General features: G+C 34.4%; 1 protein-coding gene across 8 annotated transcripts in view; it reads left to right on the forward strand.

Moving 5' to 3' along the window:
- Positions 1-26348, forward strand: part of CDH18 (cadherin 18) — a 903322-nt gene that overhangs the window by 585098 nt on the left and 291876 nt on the right. For all 8 annotated transcript variants that reach the window (XM_070245958.1, XM_023625812.2, XM_070245959.1 and 5 more), the window contains one exon: positions 5396-5879. In XM_070245958.1, the coding sequence (XP_070102059.1) occupies positions 5652-5879 (228 nt within the window). In that variant the 5' untranslated portion in view covers positions 5396-5651. The remainder of the gene's footprint in view (positions 1-5395; positions 5880-26348) is intronic.

The following is a 26348-nucleotide window of genomic DNA, read 5'->3' on the forward strand; positions in this document are numbered from 1 at the left end:
CCCCATCATGTATGAGGCCAGCCAGCACCCTTCTCCAATCTTTGTCCTAGAGGAAGACATTATCTTCACAATCCAGTCAGAAAACAAATCCACCCTCTGTCTCCAAGGGAGGTTCTATCTTTCTTCCAAGGCTGTTTGATATACAAATATCCTTGAAAAGATAGCAGGAAACAAAGCTGTCAATGCCTCTTGCTCAGAAGATGTGCAGAAACACAAAAGATCCAAAGAGAATTGTCTCCCCAACACAGAAGTCTTTATGGAGAAACACCTTTTAGTCTAGGCCTTGGAGGGTAGGTTTTACTAAATGAAGGCTGGAGAGTAAGACTTTTAAGGCAAATGGAGTTTAATGAGCCATGGATGGGAGTAATGCCTGTATGTGCACACAGTGTTTTCATCACTGTCTCCATGGAATTTGAATGAAAATTTCCTACAGAAAAACAGAATATGCAAAAATTAATGCTTTCTGATTTATGTTATTTAGATATTTCATATTTTAGAGCCACACTTTAAGATAATTTTAAATATATTATATATGTTTAAATATATACCTACTTTAAGCAAATGAAATTTATTATATCCAAACCTTGGAACTATGAGAATATTCTGAAATGGTCATATTGAAATTGAAAATATTGATTTGGGAATCAACCTAGAAAATATCCTTGCAACAAATTTAGATGAAGCCCTCCACAATTCCATGTTGTGTATGAGGATTTGCATTTTGACTGTAAGCAAGAGCTATTTAATCCAATTGACACAGATAGAGAAGAGCAAAATTAAGTATTAAACAGATAAATTATCAATTGAGAGAGAATAAAACAAAGTTATGAATAAAATAGTAAAAATAGAAGGTAAAGGATAGGAAGGTAAAACAAAAATTCAGAAGTCAATATCATTAGAAATTGAACAAGAACTTCACTTAGAACAAGAGAGCGATACTGATACTGTTGATCATTGGATCTGAAAATAATGGAAACCATAGTTCCAGGGTCAGGCATATAGCTGAGAATGCATCTTATTGGCAATGGGAGTTATGCCTATAATCACAAACCCAAAGGATAACTTTATGGTTTTAGAATGTCCTGAATGTGCACACATACAAACACACACACACACACACACACATATGCATATGCATGCATGCATAGGTAAGTAATAAATAATTATTAATTAATCTTAAAAATGGCTTTTGTTCATCATTTGTAACTTTCACCTTATTTAAGTACTCCAGTATGCAAACATAATATCAATTTCCTTATATTTAAATCTGTCTGACAGTATGATGGCTTTAAATTATTCATCATGGAAAAGTTAAGTTCCATTATTTTTAAGATGAGTCACCTCATATAAAGAACAGCCTTCTAATCTGATGGGTTTACAGGTTTGACAAAGGTTTGGGAAGCCCCCGCTTCTGTGTACTGGTGCCGTGCTCCCATTGATATGTACTTTTCCACAAAAGATACCTAATATCTCACAATGAAAGTAATTCCAAAAAGTGTGGACTTTCCGTTATATTTTTTCTTTGACATTTCCTTCTTAAGCTAGGCTTGCTCTGTGAAAGTCAGATAAAGTCCTGTCATTTATATAATGCTAGAATTTAGGAGTTGGTGGCAAGTACAATCCTAGATTTTTTGAACATATGAAATACTATCTTATGTCACCCACATATAGGGAGAATGGAATGACAATTCATGAAATAAAGTTGACAGAGTATATTTTACGAAGATATTTTCAAGTCTAGAAAAAAGAGCAAAGGAATCTTCTTTTTAACAAAAGGCAATAGAGGCATCCTCTAGACCTCTTTGGAGTCCCAGGTTTATAAATTAAGAACTAATTCAAAGGCCCAAGTTGCAATTAATATCACTAGGGGTAAATGCGAGAATCCTTTTCTTTGAGAATGGTGTTTCCTCAGAGATCTCTGCGGGGGTGAGTGTACTGAGGAACTTAGAGTGGCTTGTTGTTTAATCTTGGGTGATGTGTGTAACTCTGGGTAAGTAAGAAAAGCCATTTGTGAATGATACACAGGTTACTAAATTATACATTCAAAGAATTAGATAGCTGAACATGTTTAAAGATAATTCAGTGAATGTATTTATTCATAAATGAGAAATGTGAAACTCAGAGAATAAAAAGTTCGCAGAAATGTAGTAGTTTTCTGCAAAATGAACATTCGAGGTCATGCCTCTTGACTCATAGTACAGTGTAATTAACTTTACTACTGAAGAGGGAGTAGTTACAGAAGCAAGGGGACCAGTCTCTGGAAGCAATGTTAGGTCATTAGATTAGGTACCGAACAGAGGTGAGAGGTCTCCTTTACACACTATTGCATGAAATGCATTATTTGGAAACTACTACTTTGTTGGAATATTATAACAGTGATGCTTTTTATGAGAGAAAGCTCTTATTTTCAAACAGAAGTCAACTTTGGCCATAGACAGCAGCAAATAAATTTATTGGAAAAATATTGTGTATTTTGTGTAAAATAAGTTTATTGGAAGAAAATTGATGAGGGGCCTTAAGAATCAGGTTTGGCAAGAAATAAGAACCAATAGAAATTAGGCAGTAAGAAAACATTTCAAGTACTTGTCATTGTAACTGTGTAGTTAGAATGATTCTTAATTCATGCCCCTGCCACTAGACATTGTTCCTCAGAACTGCTGGACTCACCACTGTTACAGCTGGACCTTGAGACTCTTACCACTGCTGTGAAAAATTTCTCAGTGTCTCTACATCCATCCATCATTTGCTCCAGGGTGTTGGAGCATATAATTAACATGCATATGTCATTGGTGCAAGTTCTAACTCAAAGGTTAGAAGAAGAACGTATCTGGTCCATAGATGTTCAGAGATCAAACTTGGGGCTGTGCTCATCAGAATTCAAATATTGAAGTTCCAAGAGAGCAGGAAGGGTTTTTGAATGTTGCTTAGTAAAAAAATGATAAATGTCTACAACATATTTATGTTGTTTTAGTCTCAATCAATGGTTTATTTTATTATTTGCATTTTAATTCTTTCTAACCTAGGCAGGGATGAATTTCTTGAAGTAGAGCAGAAAACGTGCATATTTGGAGTCCTGTCCTCTTACTATGTAGTAAATGAAATCGCTTTCAAAAGTATGGTAGTGATGTTTATTCTTGCTCTTTCATCCACAGAGCCTTATTTATCACTTTTGGTAATTGTCATAATAGAGATTCATAAACATATAATGCTTATGTAGATTAAAATGCATTTAGGTATTTTTGGAATGCCACACAGGATCATTCTTGTAAAGAAAACATTATTCTACATATCTGTAATGCATCACAAAAGCCACTTTCTTCACCTTGTACTCATGAATTATGCTTTGTTAAACAACTTAGCATAAAGGGCAGAGACGTTAATTTCCTTTAAAAATCACACCCAAGGGTGTGAATGTATTAAGATAACACTTTTTATATGTTCATCAACTTGACTTCTAAGAAGAAAGACTAGTTAGGTTTCTTTTTTGTAATCTGTGATTGAAAATTAAGAATCTTTTGATAAATAAAAAACTTTAATATAAAATTATCCAAATAACTTATTGGATAGGCTGGAAAGAATATTAAAAGTAATTATTCAAGCCACAAATTTTAGTAAATGAGAAAATTGAGACTCAGAGAAATTAGATGGTTCACGTAAATTCGTGTTGTAAGTAAATTGTCAAAAAAAGACAAGAAAATCTCTTTTTTCACTTCCTTTCCAGTATTTTGTCCCAAGTTGGAGCTAGAATGATATTGCTCTTTTTTGTCTGTTAGAGTGTTTGATTCATTTTAATTTAAATTAATGAAAAATGTGTCTTTGCCTTCATAAAACATTATAAACTTCAATTTATATTTGCCAGATGATTAAAATGAAATCTCAATTCTAATCCAATACAATTCTTGTACCACTGGTGAAGTAAGCATTATTATTAACCCTAATTTATGGGGAGAGACACTGAGAAAAAAGCAGATTGCTCTGGGATTTGTGATTTTTTTATTCCCTGCTCAGTGTAAACATTTTTCTCAATTGTATGAAAGAATTATGCTGACTGATTCTTTATATTCAATTTTTAAAATAATCCGTATTGTCATGTGAACCACCTTGTAATTCATTTAGAGCTACATTTCAATTTGTGCTGATTTATACGGGTGAATTTTATGGAATGAGAAAGTGATTCATCTAATATTTATTACTAGATGGAACAGTGATAATCTTGAATCAATATAATTTTCTAAACACATATTGAAACACACATACATAAAAATACAGCAAAACTTACTACACAGTTTTCAGTAAGCTAAGAATTTCAGAGTTCTCCTTTTCTCTCCCAAATCCTGTGTTTTGTCTTCTAGAAACGATTCTCAAGTTTTGCTCGATTGCTCAATTATACTAAAACCTAATTCCAAGTCATCAACATTTCTTATTTGAAAATCAAAGAATTTTCACCTCTTATTTTTGGCACCATTCTTTTCTTCCTTACACCTTTGTTTACATAGCTCCTGGAATTATGTATGGTGTCATTTCCAAGCTTGAATATCCGTCTTGGTCTTGCCTATATGTGAAGATGGCACTCGGGAGTATTATCTTCAGGCCTATCAAATCCATGCAAGATATGATTCAGCCAACTGGTGTTCTCACTCAGATTCAGTTGTGCCAATCTGATCCCCAAGTGTGGAGTAACTTTCAATTGCATACAGTCTTTTCAGCCATCTTCTTTTCTATTATGCTTTATTTTCTTCTATTTTACTTATGCAGCAAATTAAGGACCTGCTTGATTGTTGTGATGGTCTGTGACAATTTTCAACCCTAGAAAGTATTTTGTGGAAGCTCACTCAGTCATACATAGTAGGTAACTGATGTGTGGTTTGTGTAGTGCATTTGTATCACATCTAGCAAAAACAAAATAAACACAAGAACAAACAAAAAATTTGTACTTTGCATGGAGTCCCTAATAGATCACGTATTGTAAGAGATCATGCTATGCTCAGACATGTGCACATACTCATGGTCAATTTCTGAGCATTTCATCCCTCCCTAGGGCTGCATTCCCATTGTTTCAAAGAATATATATAGCCTCAATTATATATATATATATACATATATGTAAATACATATATATAAATAGCCTCAATTATATATATATACATATATGTAAATACATATATATAAATACAACTGAGAATTAACAGTAGAGATAGGGAGGTCTCCATGGAAAAATGTGTGCAGTGTGCAAACCTATGTATGATTATCTGTATGTATGTGTGTATTTCCAAAAGAATTTGTTTATATTCTTTGCCTGTCAGCATCACACTACAAAATAGTATAATTTGCACTCAAAGCAAATACTTAAGTTACCGTGTTTTGTAATGTATATAATTTTCTCTTTTTCCATTAGGTAGAAAATGGTTGCCCGTGTTCACCTATTGTGAAGATTTGGAATCAGACAACTACAGCTTTGGTTCTCCAAGTGTTTCAGGATGTAAATGTAGTCTGAACTTTCCCTGATGGGCAGTTAAATCATGGACATGCCAAACAATTTACTTTGGACTCTCCTTCCAAAAGATGCTTTGGCTTCTCTCTTGAATGCTCACTAAGCATTTGTAACTGACAAGGAAAAGAAAGAAAACTGTTAACTGGAAAGTTATCTTACAATGAAAATTACGAGCACATCTTGCATCTGTCCAGTCCTAGTGTGTCTCTGTTTTGTGCAGAGGTGTTATGGAACTGCTCACCACAGCTCTATCAAGGTGACCAGAAACCAAACCAAACACATTGAGGGTGAAACCGAAGTCCACCATCGTCCCAAAAGGGGATGGGTTTGGAATCAGTTCTTTGTTTTAGAAGAACATATGGGACCAGATCCACAATATGTTGGAAAAGTAAGTTTTCATTGTCTTTTCTTCCCCTTTTCTAGTAAATTGTGGGGTGAGATGAGGATGGAGTTAGAGTTGGATTTGAGAGACATGGAACATGAAGTGCATTATATTATAGAATGCTATTACTTATAGTCAACAGTTCAAAATAATGATTGTAAAAAATGAACTTTACCAATCATGTCACATCCCCTTGAACGTTTGTCCACATGTACTAGACTGAGTGCTCTTTACCAGCATATTACTCTCTCTGTTCTCTCATGTAAAATGGAAACAGTTAACTGAACACAGAGTTAAGTCATTTTGTCTTTATTACTGTGAATACTTATTGGAATTCACAATGTAGTTTACTGATACACTGATATTTAAAACTTTTTACTATCTATTGCTGATGCACAGGATGCTAAAAAGAAAACACTGTATCATGATGTTTAATATATTTCTGTTAGTTATTACAGAGATTGTATTCAAATTCAAGTAAATCTTTAAAAGCATATGGATATTTTTCCAATCTTCCAAATTAATTTCCATGACAATGCTGATAAATTTTAAATGTAGATTAAATACACTGGGTGTACAGTTTTTTAAAGAATCCCGAAAGAATGAATTTGATGAAATGGTCAGTAGCTTCAGACTAACTTCCCTTTCTGTCAAAAATACAGGTAAGACAGTGTCATGGCTTGTCAAGCACTTTAGGAAATTGTGTGCTGAGTAATAGAGGGCAGTTTAAGGATGTGTCATCTAGCCTCCAGGGTAAAGAATGGGAGGGGTGGGCACCCCATAGCTCAGTGGTTAAAGGTCCACGTGCTCTGCTTTGGCAGTCCAGGGTTCACTGGTTCAGATCCCAGGTGCAGACCTACTCCACTCATCAGCCATGCTGTGAAGGCACCCCACGTACAAAGTAGGGGAAGATGGGCACAGATGTTAGCTCAGGGCTAATCTTCCTCAAGCAAAAAAAAACAGGAGGATTGGCAACGGATGTTAGCTCAGGGCAATTCTTCCTCACGCGCAAAAAGAAAAAAAAAAATTAAAAAGAATCGAGTGAGAAGCAGAGAAGCCATCTTCTGATGAATTACTGATGGTTGGAAGCAGCCACACTTAGGTTTGTTGAGTATCTATGGGAGAAACAGCAAGCACAGCAGTGGAATCTCCAGGACTGCAGCCTCAGTGACTTCCATTTCCCTGCTTGACTATTTATTTTCACTTTAGCACTGTTAGTACAAAAAATTTAAAAAAATTGTACTCCATCCAAATCCTGGTGCTTCTCTAATGTGTAGGCAGTACAGGATCACGGGCCATCTGTTCCACCCCTCGTCCAACAGGGACTGGGTTGCAGCTGTATTTTCTGTACAAGGCAGGGGCTGTGGAGTCAAAATATGGAACACAAAAAAAGATCTGAAACAATTCTATCATTTTCTTATGTGCATATTAAAATGAGACAAGAGAATCAACTTCATCATATACTTTTTTCCCTACAAAGTATTCCATGAAGTAAATGGAAACAAATATGTTAAAATTAAAACATAATATATTGAATTGCTTGAAAGTTATTTTTCTTATGAACTTCAAAATTCTTTCTCTATAATCCTTTCAATCCTTGAAAAGGAGAAAAAAAGGAACAGAAAAAATTTTTCCCCTTCAGGAGTACACCAAAAGGAAAAAATATTTTATTATTAAAAAGGTTTTGTTATGCCTGTTTCTTGTCATTTTTATTTAACTAAGAAACAAAAATAAAATTTGCCAGAAAGAGGAAGGGAGAGATAAGACAACTTCTCATTTTCTCTCTGTTCACCTAGTTTTAATGAAAGATGAAGCTTCAGTAGGTAGATCAATTCCAAGCGATCTTTCTGAGCGTGGGTGCCAAGAAACATATGTTTGAGAGCTTGTTACCCATCAGGAGGTGGCAGAGGTCTGTGAAACCATTCAAGTGTGTGGAGGTTCTGTGGAAATTAGGATCTGTTCTACTGTTTGTGGTATTGATGAAGAAATACAAGGAATCACACCCAGGATGTTGTTCTCTTAATCTCTGCCTCGCTTGGGCCCCTCAATCAAAGTGTTTCTCTCTGTTCTAATCTGCTTTTGTGAGCAATTCTAACTTAATTGTACAGATTCTTCCCTCTCACCCACCACCCTCCAATATAAATACGTACATATACACATATATACATACATATATACATAACTTTGACAATTAAAAAAATACAAAGCTCAACAATCGACATGTGCTGAAAATAATTCCTTCTTGTCTCATTATTTTTATTTAAGAAGTGAATTTATATCCAACACTTATAAATAGATAATAAACAAATTCATATTCAAAAACTAGAATCATTACAATTTCTATGAGCCTGAGAAGGGACATCTCCAAAGAGCTGAAAATTGTCTCCTTTCCACCTCTCTGTCACAGAAATGCCAGCAGGAAGTTTTTCAACAGAAATAAAATAATCATCATGCATTACAGTTCTGGTATTAATATTTTTTCTAGATGTATCATATATGCTTTTTTAAATTCTCCTTGAGCTCTTGATTGTAATTTTGTATACCTGTAGTTATACTTCACATTATAAAATAATAGTCACTGGACGTTCGATAAGAGCACAAGCCTCAGTGTTTTGATACATACCAACTTCCCTTGTCTTATGATAATTTTCTTAGACTTTTCTCTGTCAATGACTGGATTTATTATGAGGCAATTTATTTTGTTGACATTGGTCAATATATGTTTTTCACTACTAAGACCTTTATGTGTGGCTAAGGCCATGATCATAAATCTATTTCTAATGGCAGATAGGATACATATACATATATATGTATAATCATATACCAATCATGCATAAATATATATATAATTGTACATATATATGTATAATTTGTAATCAATAATTTTTTTCTCGAATGTATTGGCCATGAGAGATCAAACACCAAAACTACCATATAAATATGTCTCTTGGATTTATCTCAAGGCCTAGTTAAAGTTTGGTTTTTTTTAATGATAGGTTACAATCTTGTGAAATTTCAGTTGTACATTAATGTTTGTCATTCGTGTTGTGGGTGCACCACTTCATGCTTTGTGCCCACCCCCCACCCCACCTTTCCCCTGGTAGCCACTAATCTGTTCTCTTTGTCTACATTTTTAAATTCCTCAAATGAGTGGAGTCATACAGAGATTATCCTTCTCTAACTGGCTTATTTCACTTAACATAATTCCCTCAAGGTCCATCCATGTTGTTGCAAATGGAATGATTTTGTTCTGTTTTACGGCTGAGTAGTATTCCATTGTATATATATACCACATCTTCTTTATCCATTCATCTGTTGATGGGCACTTAGGTTGCTTCTGTGTCTTGGCTATTGTAAATAATGCTGCAATGAACATTGGGGTGCATGAGACTTTTGGAATTGCTGACTTCAAGCTCTTTGGATAGATACCCAGAAGTGGCATAGCTGGGTCGTATGGTAGTTCTATTTTTAATTTTTTGAGAACTCTCCATACTGTTTTCCATAGTGGCTGCACCAGTTTGCATTCCCACCAACAGTGTATGAGGGTTCCTTTTTCTCCACAACCTCTCCAACATTTACTATTAGTTTTAGATATTTTTGTCATTCTAATGGGTGTAAGGTGATATCTTAGTGTAGTTTTCATTTACATTTCCCTGATGATCATCGATGATGAGCATCTTATCATGTGCCTATTGGCCATCCGTATATCTTCTTTGGAGAAATGTCTGTTCATGTGTCCAGCCCATTTTTTGATCGGGTTGTTGGATTTTTTATTATTGAGTTGTGAGAGTACTTTATATGTTATGAATATTAAGCCTTTGTCAGATATATGACTTGCAAATATTTTTTCCCAGTTAGTGGGTTGATTTTTGTTTCAGTCCTGTTTTCATTTGCCTTGAAGAAGCTCTTTAGTCTGATGAAGTCCCATTTGTTTAATCTTTCTATTGTTTCTTTTCTCTGAGAAGACATGGTGTCCGAATAGATCCTTTTAATACTGACGTCAAAGAGTGTACTGCCTACGTTTTCCTCTAGAAGCCTTATGCTTTCAGGTCTCACCTTTAGGTCTTTGATCCATTTTGAGTTTATTTTGGTGAATGGTGAGAAAGAATGGTCAATTTTCATTCTTTTACATATGGCTTTCCAGTTTTCCCAGCACCATTTGTTGAAAAGGCTTTCTTTTCTCCGTTGTATGCCCTCAGCTCCTTTGTCAAAGATAAGCTGTCCATAGATGTGTGGTTTTATTTCTGGGCTTTCAATTCTGTTCCATTGATCTGTGCACCTGTTTTTGTACCAGTACCAGGCTGTTTTGATTACTGTAGCTTTGTAGTATGTTTTGAAGTCAGGGATTGTGATACCTCCCGTTTTGTTCTGTTTTCTCACGATTGCTTTAGCAATTCGGGGTCTTTTGTTGCCCCATATGAATTTTAGGATTCTTTGTTCTAATTCTGTAAAGAATGTTTTGTTGGTGTTTTTGCATGTGTGTGTTAGGGAGATGGGCCCTGAGCCAACATCTGTGCCAGTTTTCCTCTATCTTATGTGAGATGCTACCACAGACTGGCTTGATGAGAGATGGTAGGCCTGCGCCCAGGATCCAAACCTGAGAATCCAGGGCCATCAAACTGAAGTGCACGAACTTAATCACTACACCACCAGGCCGGCTCCAATTAAAGATCTTTTTATATATTTCATGAACTTGTTAAAGATATTTTTAAATAATTGAAGGATTAAGGCAAGGAAGATATAATAGCACGTTTGTTAGAAAATAAGTTCTTTCTTCTGGAATAAATTATATGATAACGTCATTACAGTTTTAAAAGAAAAGCGTTCCCATCTTTTCCAAAAATCATGGAAAAACTAACACAGACCGTATAGTCTATTTTTCATTCCTCAAAAGATGAACAGTGCTGAATGAACCCCATTATAAGTAAGAACATATTATATGAAGTATCACACACATCCTAAAATGCATGTCACACATCATACCTATCATTGGAGTAGACACTTTGCCTTCATGAGATAATAATGATTAGTGAACAAAGAGCTGGGTTTGAGTTATAGCTTCTCTGCTTATTATCTGTGTTACAACTGGCAAGTCTCCTCATTTCCCTGCATTTCTGTTTCCTTACATGTAAAACTGAGAGATGCTGCTTTACATTTCTGTTACTAACTTAAATATATTAGAAAGTCTGGCTTATAGCTTAGATTATGGGTCAAACTACGGCCTGTGTGCCAAATTCAGCCAGTTGCATGTTTTGGTATTAACTGCATACTAAACAGTTTTTTTCATTTTTGAATTGTCGAAAAACGTTTTTAAATAATATTTTGTGACACATGGAAATTAAATGAAACCCTGATTTCAGTTTGCATAAACAATGTTTTAGTGGAGTACAGCCACACTCATGCATTTATTTATTGTATATAGCTGTTTTCAAGATACAATGGTAGAACTGAGTAGTGGCAAGAGAGAGTAAAGCCCGCAAAGTCTAAAATGTTTAGTGATGACTATTTACAGGAAATGTCTGTGAGCCCCTGGTTAAGATATCTGCCTCACCTAGTATACTGTGAACACCTTGGAAGCAGTTCTGGGACTCTTTCATCTTTACTCACACAGGATCCATCTCAGTGCCTGTTGTAATGGTCAACTATGGTGACTCACTGAGAAGTACTCCCTAAACTATAACCTTTTGTAGCCCTACTATGTTAATGGTTGTGATACTTATTAGAAATTATTAAAACAAAAATCTCTCTCACTAGTCATTGCTTTTAAGGAAGAGAGAATTTTCTGAGGTTGTTATCACTTTCACGGGTGTGTCCCTCCCCCATAGTTCTTTTAATGTTTATTAGCTCTGGTGTTTTTGTCTTTATTGTTGTTTTGTTGTGTTACACGCAATAGTGATGAATGTTCTTGTACACAAATCATTTAGCAGACTTACAGGTATATCTGTGGGAGAGATTTCCAGAAGTGGGATTTTGATTCAAAGATAAATAAATCTTTAATTTTGGTGGATATTACTAGATTCCCCTCATAGGTGTTTTAGTAATTTGCACCTCTGCCAGTGATGTGTAAGAGTGACTATTTCTATATTGTAATGGCAACAAATGAGACAGTAAAACTTGGAATTTAGGAAATATAATGGGTGAAAATTTGCATCTCTGTGTATCTTTAATTTACATTTCTCTTATTATGAGTGAAATTGATCATCTTTTCATATTGGGGGAATAGAAATAGTTCTTTTTTTTACTAAACGACTCTTCATAGCCCGGGATTTTATATTCTTTTGTTATTCTTTTTAGTTTATCAGTACCAGTAGTTCTTTATATAATAGGTACAATAGTTCTTTGCTAGTCATATAAATTACCAATGATTTCTTCACAGTTGCCATTTGCATTTTGACTTTGTTTATGCTTTATAGAAATTTATTATTTTAATATGATAATTCTTAGCATTTTTGGCTGAAAGTATGTTTTTATTTGATTTGGATTCTTCTGAAATTTGAGGCTATTGGTGTTCAGAATTAGTAGCAGTAGATAAAAATGTTTTTTTCAGGCCTTAATAGCTATCATTTATCAGATGTGTTAGAACATATTACTTTTTGAATAATAAGAATGGTGTAAAAATGGAATTGCATTTGTTAGAGACCAGAAATTCTAATTTTGTATACATCTGAATTCCTATTTTTAGCCACTAGCCATTGACTGTATTGAATATGAGTCTCATATTTATCAATACAGTATATACTATATGTGTAGATTGTAATTGCAAAGTGTGTTGACTCTTACTGGTGTATGTTGGGAACATGTAAATGTATGTAACTGGTAGAATTTAAATAAGTATATAAATTGAAAAGGTCTATTAACACACTACTGCTAGCAATATGCTTCATATATTTCAAGTGGTAACTGCTTGTAATTAGCAAGATGTTCTGCTCCATAAATACATACTGTTTTCATTTTGAAAACATTATACATGATTTTTTTAACTGGCCAAGCATTCTTATATAAGATACAAAGGAAACTCTGTGTTTATTCCAGGATATTTGTAAGTGGATATTGTCCACGTTGCATTATTTAATAATTAAGGAGAATGGAATAAAAAATCACAAACAAGAAGTAAGAGACCAAAAAGTGTGTTCTTACTTAGCGGTGTGTTTTAGGGTAAAATAGCTGATCTATTAACAACGTTATGTTAGATTTGGGGCTGTATTGACAGTAAAGATATGTTGGATAATAAAAGTTAATAAGAACTTAAAAATTTGCAGAATAAACAAGTTAATTATATTCTCTATTATCACTTACCTACCTTTGTGGTGTATCTGCTTATAACTGTTGGATTTTTTTCTAGATATAAACCATAACACGTAGAAGATATTGCCCATATCTACTAAGAATTTAGTTAGTAAAATTCGACCACTCTTCACCTCCTCCCCACCCATGTCCTGTGGGTATGTGAGTACATAAGTGTAGATGGTAGATAATTATTCTCAACTTGCTTTATTAAAAACTATAGCAATAAACATACAGAGGTAAGCAAGGAATCCTAGCAATATAAAGGAACTAAGAAATCATCTTGCCAAATTCCTTAAGTAATAGAAAGCAACTTGAAATGCTTGAAACAGTTAAGTGACCTCTTCATGTCCACAGAATTAGTGATGGTTGTGCCAAAGAACAAATTGTAAGCTATCTGATTCTTTAATGAAAATCAATTTCTAGTATATAGTACATGAATTCCCCTGTCATCATTACTGTTATGGCTGTTATTCTATATTTTTTCTTTTCTTTAAAAGACAACCTTCAAATCTCTTTTAATATGAAGCACTGTAGTTTCAAATTAAACAAGTGATTTTGAGGTAAAAGAGAGAATAAACCATGTAAAAAGGACAGGAAAGATTCAGGCTTCAGAAAAAAAATATTTGATAGATTTAGTATCATCATAAACTCTGAATTAAAAATTAAATGCACAGCAAAGAAAGGCCCAAATTCTCATCTAATATTGTCAAGATGATAGTTTTATGAACATTTTTATCATAGCTGCCTTGAAATGGAAAACATTGTGCATCAAAACATGACATTTGAATTTTGTACAAATGACAATGTGATGACATGATGTCATGGGAAATTAATTATGGCATACAGTTCCATATGGATATAGAACTTTCTCAATAGTCATCATGCAAATTTAACTACTTAGATCCAGTACTATAAGAAATTGGATGCATGAAAGAGTCATTTGATTTGATGTATATTTGTTTAATTTGTAGTGATTTAGAACTTTTTTCTTGAGAAATCAGATTTCATTAAAGTTATATTTTTAAAGACTAGGTGATATTTTATTTAAATGTTTAATTAATGTATTTCTTAATGCCATACTTAGAATTTTTTAAAAAGTCATAATACATATGGACACAACATATATATTTACTTACATTGTGAACTTCATATTACTATACAAATGCACTCACCCATGTATATATTGGTGTGTGTGTGTGGGTATAAGTGATGTTAAATCAGCGGTGACTTTGACTCCTGGGGGCATCTGGCAATGTCTGGAGAAATTTTTCGCCAGAGCTAAATTGTCTATTAGTTACAGTTGGCCTACTCACTAAGGTCTATGATACTTAAAGGGCCCAGGAAAATGTTTTAATGCATTTTCAAAGCAGAATAAAATATGAAAACGAGTATAATTCAGCTGAGTTATATTTAGTCTTTATAGTAAATACAATTATAAGTAGAATTTATTGTTTTAATTGAAAAAAGGGCCTATATAAGGCAAAAAGGCCAAGGGTTCATGAAAGTTCTAATGTGGATCTGATCTTTGATTGTGACAAGTAAGGATGTGGTGCCGCTGGAACTTACTTAGTAGAGGCCAGAGATGCTGTCACACATTCTATAACACCAAGGACAGTTCCCGCCCACCCCCAACAAAGGGTTATCAGCCCCAAATGGCAATAGTGCCAGCGCTGATCTGATATTAACATCCTTAATGTTTCTCTTGGTCAAAATGTTTTTGAATATTTTGTCCAAATTATTATATCACTGTAATGATATTTTATATGTGTATCTTATGATGTGTCTGTTTATAACACGTACAGAGTAGTTTTAACTTTTAGTTTGTTTGTGACAATTTATTGACATATTTATTTGACAATATTTATTTTACTGACAATTTATTTTTCTAAGCGACGATTTTATTCCATTATGCAAATTGTGATTTCTAATACCCTTGGACTTATTACTACCAATTTATTTTGTATTTTATATTCACTATGTTTTTTGTTTTTTCCCCTTTTGTTCTACTATATGGACTTCTACTGGAATTTCTTTCTACTGTTTTAGAAGTTTTATGCTGTATGTTTTTGATATTTGTGCTTGTCTTAATTTTTTGCAGGCTTTCTTGCCTTGACATGTCACAATTTAACATCTCTACCCACCTCCTAAACAACAAGGACATAGAATGATCAAATTTTGATTACATTGTTGTGTTTTCTACTTTTTACATGCCTACTGTGCCAAGTTGTTTTTAAGCCACTCATTATTCTTCTTACTGTTATTATGATTAGTATTATGTAAAAGTGTATAGTTTATGTCTAACATATTTAACCACTTTTTGACTATCCCTTACTTCTATATCAAACTTCTCCTCTTAGTTTACTTTTTCCTGAGATATGTCTGTACCCTATTTTTTTTAACAGATATCCTTTATAAGTTGAAAGTTGATACTTTTACAGTTACCCTAAACAACACATAGAATTAAGGATGTTTAGACACTAATTACTTTCCACTTTTTCTTATTGTATTTGTCTAGTATCTCATTTCTTTCTTCTTCAAAAGTACTTTCCAGGTATTTCATTTTTATTAAAATCATTTAAACATTTGATCTTAGATTTATCCAGGTTGACCAATATCTTTGTTCTTCATTTCTTCTACCGCTGTCCTTTCTCCTGGTTTGATTTTCTTATTACATATATACCACTGTTATTTTTTTCTTTTTTTAAACATATATATATGTTTAAAATATATATATATATGACATATATAATAATATCATAATATTATAATATCATAATATCATAATAATCATATATATATATGAGCTAACATCCATTGCCAATCCTCCTCTTTTTTTTTTTTTGCTTGAGGAAGATCTGCCCTGAGCTACCATCCGAGCCAATCCTCCTCTACTTTTTGTGTGTGGGACACTTCCACAGCATGACTGATGAGTGGAGTAGGTCTGCACCTGGGATCCAAACCCGTGGACCTGGGCCACTGAAGCAAAGTACCCAGAATTTTAAACACTTGGCCGTGTGGCTAGCCCCTCCAGTATTACCTTTTTTTTTTTTTTTTTACCATTCAGCCTATGAGCAGTAAAACTTGCTTTCTTGTTTTATTGAACCATTTTTCTGTGTGTGTATAGGATTCTAAGATGAGTTTTTCCACTATTGTTTTATGGAAGATATATGGTGTACTCTGCTTTTGATGATGATAAGTCTGCTGTAATTCCATTTTAAATTTATTCTCCCTGTCTTAGGTTGACTTCAGAATTATTACTGTGTCCTTTGTGGTCTGTAGATTCACTAACATGTCCAGGCTCTGAATTGTTTTTTGCTTTCTGTTTTTCTTGGTCTGTGTACTAATTTGCCAGGGCTGCTATAACAAAGTACTACACACCAAATGGCTTAAACAATAGAAATTTATTGTCTTCTAGTTCTGGAGGTTAGAAATATGGAATCAAGACGTTGCCAGGGTTGATTCCTCCTGTGGTTTCTGAAGGGAGGATCTTTTCCAGGCTTCTCTGCTTGGCTTGTAATTGGCGCTGTTCATGTTCACATGGTGATCTCCTGATAGTTGCATCTCCATGTCCAAATTTTCAATTTTCATAGGGACATCAGTCATATTGGATTAGAGTCTGCCTTAATGACCTCATTTTAACTTAATTATCTTTGTAAAGACCCTAACTCCAAATAAGGTACCGGGGGTTAGGACTTCAACATAGGAACTTTGCTGGTACACACTTCGACCTATAACAGTCTGGAATCAGTAGGTTTTTGTGTAATTATTAGGATTTTTATACTTATATAGCATCCATTATTTCTTTGAATTTTCTTCTTCCTCATTTACTGTTTCATTATGAAACTTGTATTTGATACAATTTCTGCCAAATTTATTTCTAGCGTACTAATGCTCTCTTCAACTAAATTGAATAGTTAAGCATATTCTTTGATGTAAAAATGAGTATTAGCTTTAAAATATTTTAAATTTCTAGTTCTTTTTGGTTCCTTTTCTCCTTTTGATGTAATGACCCATCCTTTCCTTTTGACCTCTGTTTCTTCTCTTATGACTTTCGTTATTGCAAGCCACCTATTTGACAATCTTGCTCAAATTTTTTATTTTTTTGTCTGTGTGTGCTTGATGAATTCGAATACTTCTTTTGTCCGTTCACTATCCATCTTGGAGACATGATCCTAGATGCCTTTTTAGATTTTACATACACATGTCTTCAATGGTGTGTGGTAAGTGCTAATGGGGATTTCGGTGGAATTCCTCCAAAATATAGTTTGAGAAATATCCATAAAGAGCCACTTATCTTTTGTCTGCCTGGTAACCAATTGGTTCCATGAATTGTGATAGATACAACTTTTTAATTCTTAACTATTGATTCTTGTCCATACATTTAATGTAAACAGCAACAAGTACACCAACAACACTAAAAAATAAAACATATCTTTCGCCTATGCTGCAGATTTTGGTTTCAATTTACTGCAAGAATCTTTTTTTCTACCAAGAACTCCTAACAGACCACACGCTTCCTTGCTACTTTTTTTAAAGCTGGTGGATGGATAGTTTATTTCTCCTTTCATGGTGTTAACATCAAATAGTCTTTCTTTCTTCAGGTATCTCCATTCTCATAGCATACCTTGAAGAGACCAAAAGTCATGGTTTATAATCTTCAGGATATGTAAACACCAAATTCTTGGTGCCCAGGGCCTGTATCTAGTTTAATTTCATCCAGAGGCATCAGGCTGTCTGCCAGGTGGAAATAGTCTACCTGGTACTAAGTACTCTCTTTCTTCCTTTTCCCCAGTGAATTTTCTTTCATTGTTTCTAGCTTGTTGTATTGTGTTTTAACTTTTAATTTTTATATACCATTTTAATTGTTTATAGTAACAGCCATGTCTTTATTAGCTTTATCTGCTTTTTTTTATGGTCGTAACTTGCCTCAGATTTTTCTTTGCACAAAAACAAGATGTGGATTATATAATATTCATAATATCTCTTCTGGATGTAAATAATAGTATTCTTTTACCATGCTTTAATATTTTCATGCACAGAAGTAGAGATGAAAACCCAAATGATCCCAAAATATGAAAAAATAAGAAATATGCATTCCAAAAATCTTATTGTACTTCATAACTAATTATAGACTGATTTCTTTAAGCATGTATTTGTCCTACAGAAATGCATAGTTTTTATCGTAGATGTTAAATTATTCTCAAGAAATGTGTTTCATTGTTTTATTGACTTTTATCCGATGAATACTTGAAGATTTAATGCACTGGACTTCACATAAAAGGCATTTAACTTGAAAGTTGAGCTTAGAAGTTCATCCAATACATCCAGATTTTGTTTTTTTAACTTTCATGAAGAAAATGTCAAGCATTTTATTACAAGAATTAGAGTGAAATATGATCAATCTCTTTCCTCTAGGATTATTTGTTTTCTATATATGATTTACTTGTCACTATATTCATAGAAATTAAACAAGATACTGTGTGAAATCTTTTTCTACACTAAAAATTAAATAATATAAAATATAAAAAATAAAAATATATTAACTTAATCATGGCCTTTTCTTTGGTTTGCATTGTTTGGAACTATAGCTTAATTAAAGTTGAGTTTATTCTGACAAAGTTTGAAGACTATTTAGGACATATTTATTCATTCAGAATTTATTGAGCACCTCCTCAGTTCTAGTTACTGTGCTGGGCATTGTTTATTCAGTGAGGAACAAAGCAGATTTATTGGGGGATACTGACCTTAAACCAGCAGTCACACAAATAAATATTCAACTGTAGAATGTGATGAGGATTATGAAAGAAAATTGTACTTGTTGCATAGTGTACAACCTAGCTCAAGGATGAGGGAAGACTCTTTGAGGCAGGGACAGTCAGGCTGATGTCTGAAAATAAATAGGAGCTAATCAGGCCAAATTGACAGAGTGCCCGTGTGTGAGTGTTGGGAGTGGAGGAGTGTCCATGGTGAAGCAGCAGCACATGTAAAGATCCTGAGATGGGAAGGAGTTTGTGCATTTGAGGTTCAAAGAAAACCTGGGTGCCTACAATATAAGAAATAAGCAGTAAAAAGGAAAGAGATGGGGCTAGACACAATAGGGCCTAGGTGTTACAGGGTCTTTTAAGTAAATAATTACGAGCTTCATATTTAGAGAAATGTGAAGACATTATTAACTTTTAAGAAGGAACGTATGTGGCATTAATGTTTTGATTGATTGATTGTTAAGCAATCACTCTTGCTTCTCTATGAGTAACTGAATTGTGGGGAAGAAGAATTTCGGGAAAAGCAGAAGTAGGTTAATTTCTGTAAACAAATTAATATATCATACAAAAAAGGGTAGTAGAGCATAGTTGGCTTATTTGCCTTTCCGTGATGACTGAAGGGATAATGGATTAATGTAGTGTATAATGTATTATGGAATCAGGATGACACCTAAGACATACTTGCAATGCATATATAAGTAACAAGAAATAATGGAAGGAATATTGGACAGGTAGACTTGAATTTTCTACCAAATAATTTTTTGACCTTGGTAAATCCCAACTTTCAAACAGAGTCTTATTGTGCACATTAATAAGGGGCATGAATGAGATAATTGTAAGGCTCTGATTTTGCTTCAAATGTCACTGATTCAACAGGAATTCAATGGTTATAAAAAACTAACAGCATGCCATACATCGTGCTAGATTTAGAGATTATACTAATGAAATATGCAGTCCCAATAATTATTGCAATGAAGGCAAGAAGAAGAAGCAATTTCAAGGACAAATGATTGCATCACAATGCTGATGGCAGGATAACAGTGCTAAGCACAGAGGATGACGGTGTGATATACTTAAGGAAGTGTGACATTCTTGACTTAGACCAATTTAGGGAAGGCTCCTCAGAAGAGGAAGACGTTGAACTAATATTTTGTTATAAATAGAAAATGAGACAGGTAAAATGGATTGTTTAAGAGAGAGCTGCAATGGAATTTTAGGAATGACATATCAAAAGTAGATAAGTAGCATTCGAGGACATATAGGAACAGCAGTTGGAGCACAGAGTACATGTTAAGAAGTGAGAGTAAGGATGAAGCTAGAGAACCTGATGGGCTACAGAGTATGAGTCCTGATAGGAGATTCAAAGGAGAATATATCCCATCCAGAAATGTTTGGGAATGAATGGAAGGATTTTCCAGTGGGAAGTGACGTGAGGCATTTAGAACCGGTTTGAAGGCAGAGAGGATGCTTTACCATTGTACAAGTCTAGACTTGAGTTTAGTAATTGCAAAAGAAATTGAAAGGAGAAAACAGACTAAAACTTTTTTTTAGGATGTAGAATTGACAAGATTTTGTGTCTATTGAGAGTGAGAAATAGGGATGCAGGACTGTTTAAAAATGGTTGGCAGGCTCCTCATGAAATTGAGGGACCAAAGAGTAAAGGAGGAGGATCCTGTCTGGGAGTGAGGGTGATAGAGTTAGGTTTAGACAGGCTATGTCCAGGGTGCTCTGTGGGCATGCAGGTAGGCAGGTATAGACGGACGTAGAACACTAGAGGGAAGATGTGGGCTAAAGAGTACAAATGGAAGATGCTAGGGTTTAAGTGGTGATTGAAGCCAAGCATAAAGCTTTAGGGAAACATATATGAACTCCTGACTCAGAATGGAATTCTACGGAACATAATGTTTTGAGAGGAAAGAAAAAACTAGGTCAACATAAAGAGTTTGAAAATGCGTTTCTACAGAAGAAGTAGAAACAAGAGAGCAGAAATAGAATCACAGTAGATAAGGAAGGAGAAAATCTCAAGGAGGAGGAAGTAGACAAGAAATCTGATGCTCGAATGAGCATAAAATAACACTGTATTGTATACATAAAAATGTGCTGAGAGGGTAGATCTCATGTTAAGTGTTCTTACAACAAATAATAGTAATAACAAAGAGGGAAGGAGGAAACTTTTGGAGGTAATACATATGTTTATGGCATAGATTGTGGTGATGGTTTCATGGATGACTCCTTATCTCCGAACTCATGAAGTTGTATACATTAAATATGTACAGCTTTTCGTATGTCAGTTATACATCAATAGAGTGATTTTAAAAACTCCAAAATAACCATAAAACCTTTAAATACAATTTTTTCACAGTTAATTTTTTACCTAGGAAGTTATTTTCTCCTGAACAGCTTTAGCAGTGTCCAGGGGGTTGACCCAGACTCAAGAAGATTGGGTAGTGATAGAGAAAGAAGGCTATAAACTAATGTGACTCCTTGGATTCTGTGTTTGTTATAGACCTGTTCATCTTATTTAGCCTTTTTATTTGTTGCCCTCTAGCCACCAATAATCCAGAACATGTGAGAATTTGCATATACCTCAACATGCTACTCATCCTGAACTCTTCTCATCTGCTTTAGTGATTGACACAATGTTTGTATCGGTTGGTAACCGAAGGAAAAACTAGTTTAACAATAGGAAATAATTTACCAGCTTGCATACCTGAGAGTAGACAGGCTCCAGGCACAGGTAGAATCAGAGATACGAATGATGTGATTAGGATTCTAACCAATCCCCTAAAGCTGCAATCTCATAAAGTATGTGGAGTCCAAGTCCCAAGATTCGCAGGCAACAGTTCAATCAGTTTCTATACTCTGTTATAAAAAGCATTGTCTTGCTTGCAGCCAGATATAGAGGGATTTTAAGTGCCCGAATATTTGTCAGTTCTACATTTTAGGGTCTGTCTTTAAAACTTTCCTTTTCTAGGTACTAGTTTTCCTATCAATTAGAGTCTTTTGGTTGAAAAGAAACCAATTTGTTAACAAACAAACAAAAAAGAAAAGAAAATATAAAAATATAAAAGAAGATAAATTCACTTTAAGAAAAGGTATATATCTTTTCTTTGAGCCTTGTTGGACTACTCTTCAAGCACCACGCTGGACTGACAGTTAATCTGTTTCGAATAACTGTCTGGATTTCTGGTTTAAACACTGGGAAGACTGAATTATAATGTGCTCTCCAACAGAACTTTCTGCAATCATGGTTATGTTTTATATTTGCACTATCATTATTGTAACTAGTAGCCACATGTGACTATTGAACTTTTGAAATGTGGCCTGAACAACTAAGAGATTGAATGTTTATTATATTACTTTAAATTTAAATAGCTACTTGTAGCTATTGGCTCCTATATCAGACAGTGCAGGGTTAGAGGGATCAGGAAGGAAATGTGGCCTCATGTATAAAATGTATACAAAAGTATGAGTCTGTGAAGGCCACATCAAATCATAGGCATACAGGACAAGATTAAACACTGTGGATCTAACAGCCTAACTCTAATATGTAAAAATATTACGAACACTGGAGGAGTGAAGTCTTACTCTCTTTTCTCTGGTTTCAAATAGCCTACTTTGTTATTGTTCAATGTATATGTATATGTGGGTGTGTGAGTGGGTACTTGCTCTCAAAGGCATAATTTAGTGGATCACCTTCTTGCTGCAACAGAATCTGACTCTGAGTAATTTAAGCATAAAAGTAACTTTCCAGATGGATACTGGATAACTCACAGAATTGGCAGAACGGCCAGTGAGTCACATTTGAAATAAAGCAGGAACCAAGGGAGCTGGTGGCTGTAAATGCAGCCAAGTTGATACCCTGGGAACAAATGGGTCAGAACATTGCCATTGACCCTTCTGCTCCCGGACTTGGCACTGCTCCTATCGCTGTGTTCTTGATAACACGCCATGAATAATATCGGATCTGTCCCTTAGAGGGCTGGCTGCCCCAAGCAGAGAAGATGCAGAGTCTCGCTCCTGAAGTTTCCGTAATTGAGACAGAACTCTGTTTTCTACCAAAAGTCTCACAATGGGGTGTCAGTTTTTCCAAAATAAGTTGGGGGTCCATAAAAGACATATTTACGTATACACCCACATACACCCCCAGCACATAGTTTAATATAATTCCCACACTCTATGGGAAAATTTAATAGATTTCACTTTTGTTTTACTTCATTATTTTATTTTATCCATGGTGTCTCCAGGATATGTTAAATATCATTCATCCTGTTTTAAAATAAACAAAAACACAGAAAAATTAGAGATCACTGTTTTTTCCAATGCCCACTGACTTTTTTTGAAGAAAGGAATTAGTACTTTATATATATATATAAATATACACACACACACACACACACACACACACACATGGCTGAAAGTAATGATTCATAAACTTGTTCTGAAACATCTCGTCTTCTCGGTAATTGCTTGTTCAGTTCATTAGTTGCTTTGCATGCATGGGTTCTTTCTATTGTTCTATCAAAATTATGAGAAGTATTAAACACGTCTATAGTTTTCAAGGCAATATAAACTACTTTTAATTAAAATAAGAGGACACTAAGCAGAAAGGAAATGCTATAAGAGAGACATACATATTTTACTTGGAATTACGTTTCTCTCTTATATACGACTTATGTTATGGGTTTATGTTTTTTGTTTTCTAGCCTTGCCATTTTACTCCTGGTCTTTGAACCCTGTTATTATTGTTCCATTGAATTAAATTGACCATGAGGAGTTTTCAGTTTTATTACTATTTTTATAACTGTTTAGATAAAGAAGGGTAAAATGATATCTAATTACACATCGATTATCAGCATAAACAACATTAAGTAAATATTTATGTTTCCAGGGGGAGGAGCGTCAATATGTAGTGCAGCTGTGGAGACTAAAGACTCTTTCTGGAGGGCTGTTAATTTGCATATAAGTTATTTCTAGTCTACACTTTGCAGCTGCATTTTTCTTAGTGTCTCTAAGACACATTGAAAATAACAAGATAAGTATAGGCTGTGTTTGTGTTAATGTATTAAAAACAAAGCTTTGATTTAGTATACATCATTATGGGACAAATATGGATAAGATATACAGCTGTAGTTTTCAACTTTGTTTAGATATTAGAATCAAGTGAGAAGTTTTTGAAAGTCCTTAGGCCCAGTCTGTGCACCAGATCCATGAAGTCAGGAAATGTGAAAATAGAACCTTGAGATCAATATTTTTAAAGCTACAGAAATGATCCTAAATTAGTGTCTTTCAGAACTGCCAGGTTTTAGGCTCAGTTTACTAATAATGGGTAAGTAAGTGACAACAATCTTTAATAGTGTTAGAAATTGCTACTTTGTTTTAATAACTGGCATCGGTAAAATAGTGATCATCTTAATGCAACATAGATGTGCTTAATCTTTTTGCATGGTCTTGAATAACACTGAAACATCTTTTTTTCACTTTATTTTAAAATTTTTTAAAATTTTATTGCGATCACATTGGTTTATAGCGTTATGTAAATTTCAGGTGTACGTCGTTATCTTTCAGCTTCTGTATAGACTGCATCATGTTCAGCACCCAAAGTCTAGTTAGCATCACTGACATATGTGCCCCTTTACTGCTTTCACCCTCTCCCTACCCCTTCCCCTATGGTAACCACCAATCTGTTCTCTCGTATGTGTTTGTATGTTTGTTTTATCTTCCACATATGAGTGAAATCATATTCTGTTTGTCTTTCTCTGTTTGACTTATTTTGCTTAGCATAGCACCCTCAAAGTCCCTCCATGTCATTCATTTCAGCATTATTCATAGTAACCATGACTCAGAAGCAACTTAAGTGCCCGGCAAGAAGTTTCATCGGATGAAAGTTCTAAATGAAAGTATTCTTCCTCTTTTAAAAATATATTGTTAAATGAGACTATTTTTTTCTCTATGTACATCTTCATATCACCTTTATTATTTTATTATGTTTATTTTCATTTCTATTGATATAATACATGCACTTGGAGGGAAAAGGCAAATAGTAAAAAAGCAGTTAAAACAAAATTCATATTCCTCTTCTTCCCTACCATTCCTTTCCTTACAGATAAAAACCACTCTTGTAATATTTTAGTCTTTTATTTTAACATGACTAGACTTTATCTTGATTTTCCACTATGATACATGAGGGTCTACTGATTTACTAACTTTATGTTTTTTTGTCTTCTCTCCATATCATTTTATCATTAATTTTATGGCTTTTCCCTTGGTTGTGTTTTTAACATATGTAAAATACTGACATCTTTATTCCCTCCCTCGTTAACTATAGACAGGTTGCAATTACTTCCCACTTTTTCAAATGAGGGTGTAGAAAACCATACCATTGGATTCAGAAGGCACTGAGATAGATGGCAGGAGTTTGGGCAAGTTTCATCCCTAGTTCCCAAGCTTAGTTCACCTAGACATCTTAATTCACGTTTCTCTTAAAAATTTTAGCATTTAGTTTTTCTAAGAATATGCTCTATTGTTGGGAGAGGTTTGTGACTAGTTGTTGAGTGTTCTGTTTGGAGTTGTCATTTACTCTTCCTATAATTCCCCATTTACCTTTATGTTTTAGAACTACATCTCACTCCCAGCCTCCACTATACTTGGCTTTTTTTTTTTTTTTTTGAGGAAGATTAGCTCTGAGCTAACTGCTGCCAATCCTCCTCTTTTTGCTGAGAAGACTGGCCCTGAGCTAACATCCATGCCCATCTTGCTCCACTTTATATGTGGGACGCTGACCACAGCATGGCGTGCCAAATGGTGCCATGTCCACACCCAGGATCCCAACCAGCGAACCCCGAGCTGCCAAAGCGGAACGTGCACACTTAACCACTGCACCACCTGGCTGTCCCCTACTTGGCATTTTTGACTCCTAAGTTTTTCAGAAAATAAGCAAGACAGGCCTAAGTCCTGCACAGCAGAGCTCTCCCACACATTTTTAAAGATATGGTTTCCTTTCTCCTTCTATAGCAATCATTATTTTGTCATTTGCAATTTGTCTTTGAAGAACTCACTGAAATATCTTTTGTGTTGAGGGCAACCCTTAGAAACTTTTCCTGGCAAAGTGTTTAAATCTTTTTTTGTTTGTTTGTTTGTTTGTTGCTGAGGAAGATTCACCCTCAGCTAATATCTGTGCCAATCTTCCTCTATTATTTTTGTATGTGGGTTGCCACCACAGCATGGCCACTGATGAGCGGTGTAGGTCCATGTCTGGGAACCGAACCTGGGCCACCAAAGCAGAGTGCACTGAACCCAACCATCAGGCCCTGGGTTTAAACACTTTGTTTTTACTTTTTATTGAGATTATGATAGTTTACAACCTTGTCAAATTTCAGTTGTACATTATTGTTTGTCAGTCATGTTGTAGGGGTACCACTTCACC

This window comes from Equus caballus, chromosome 21 (genome assembly GCF_041296265.1).
Source record: "Equus caballus isolate H_3958 breed thoroughbred chromosome 21, TB-T2T, whole genome shotgun sequence".
Taxonomy (NCBI): Eukaryota; Metazoa; Chordata; class Mammalia; order Perissodactyla; family Equidae; genus Equus; species Equus caballus.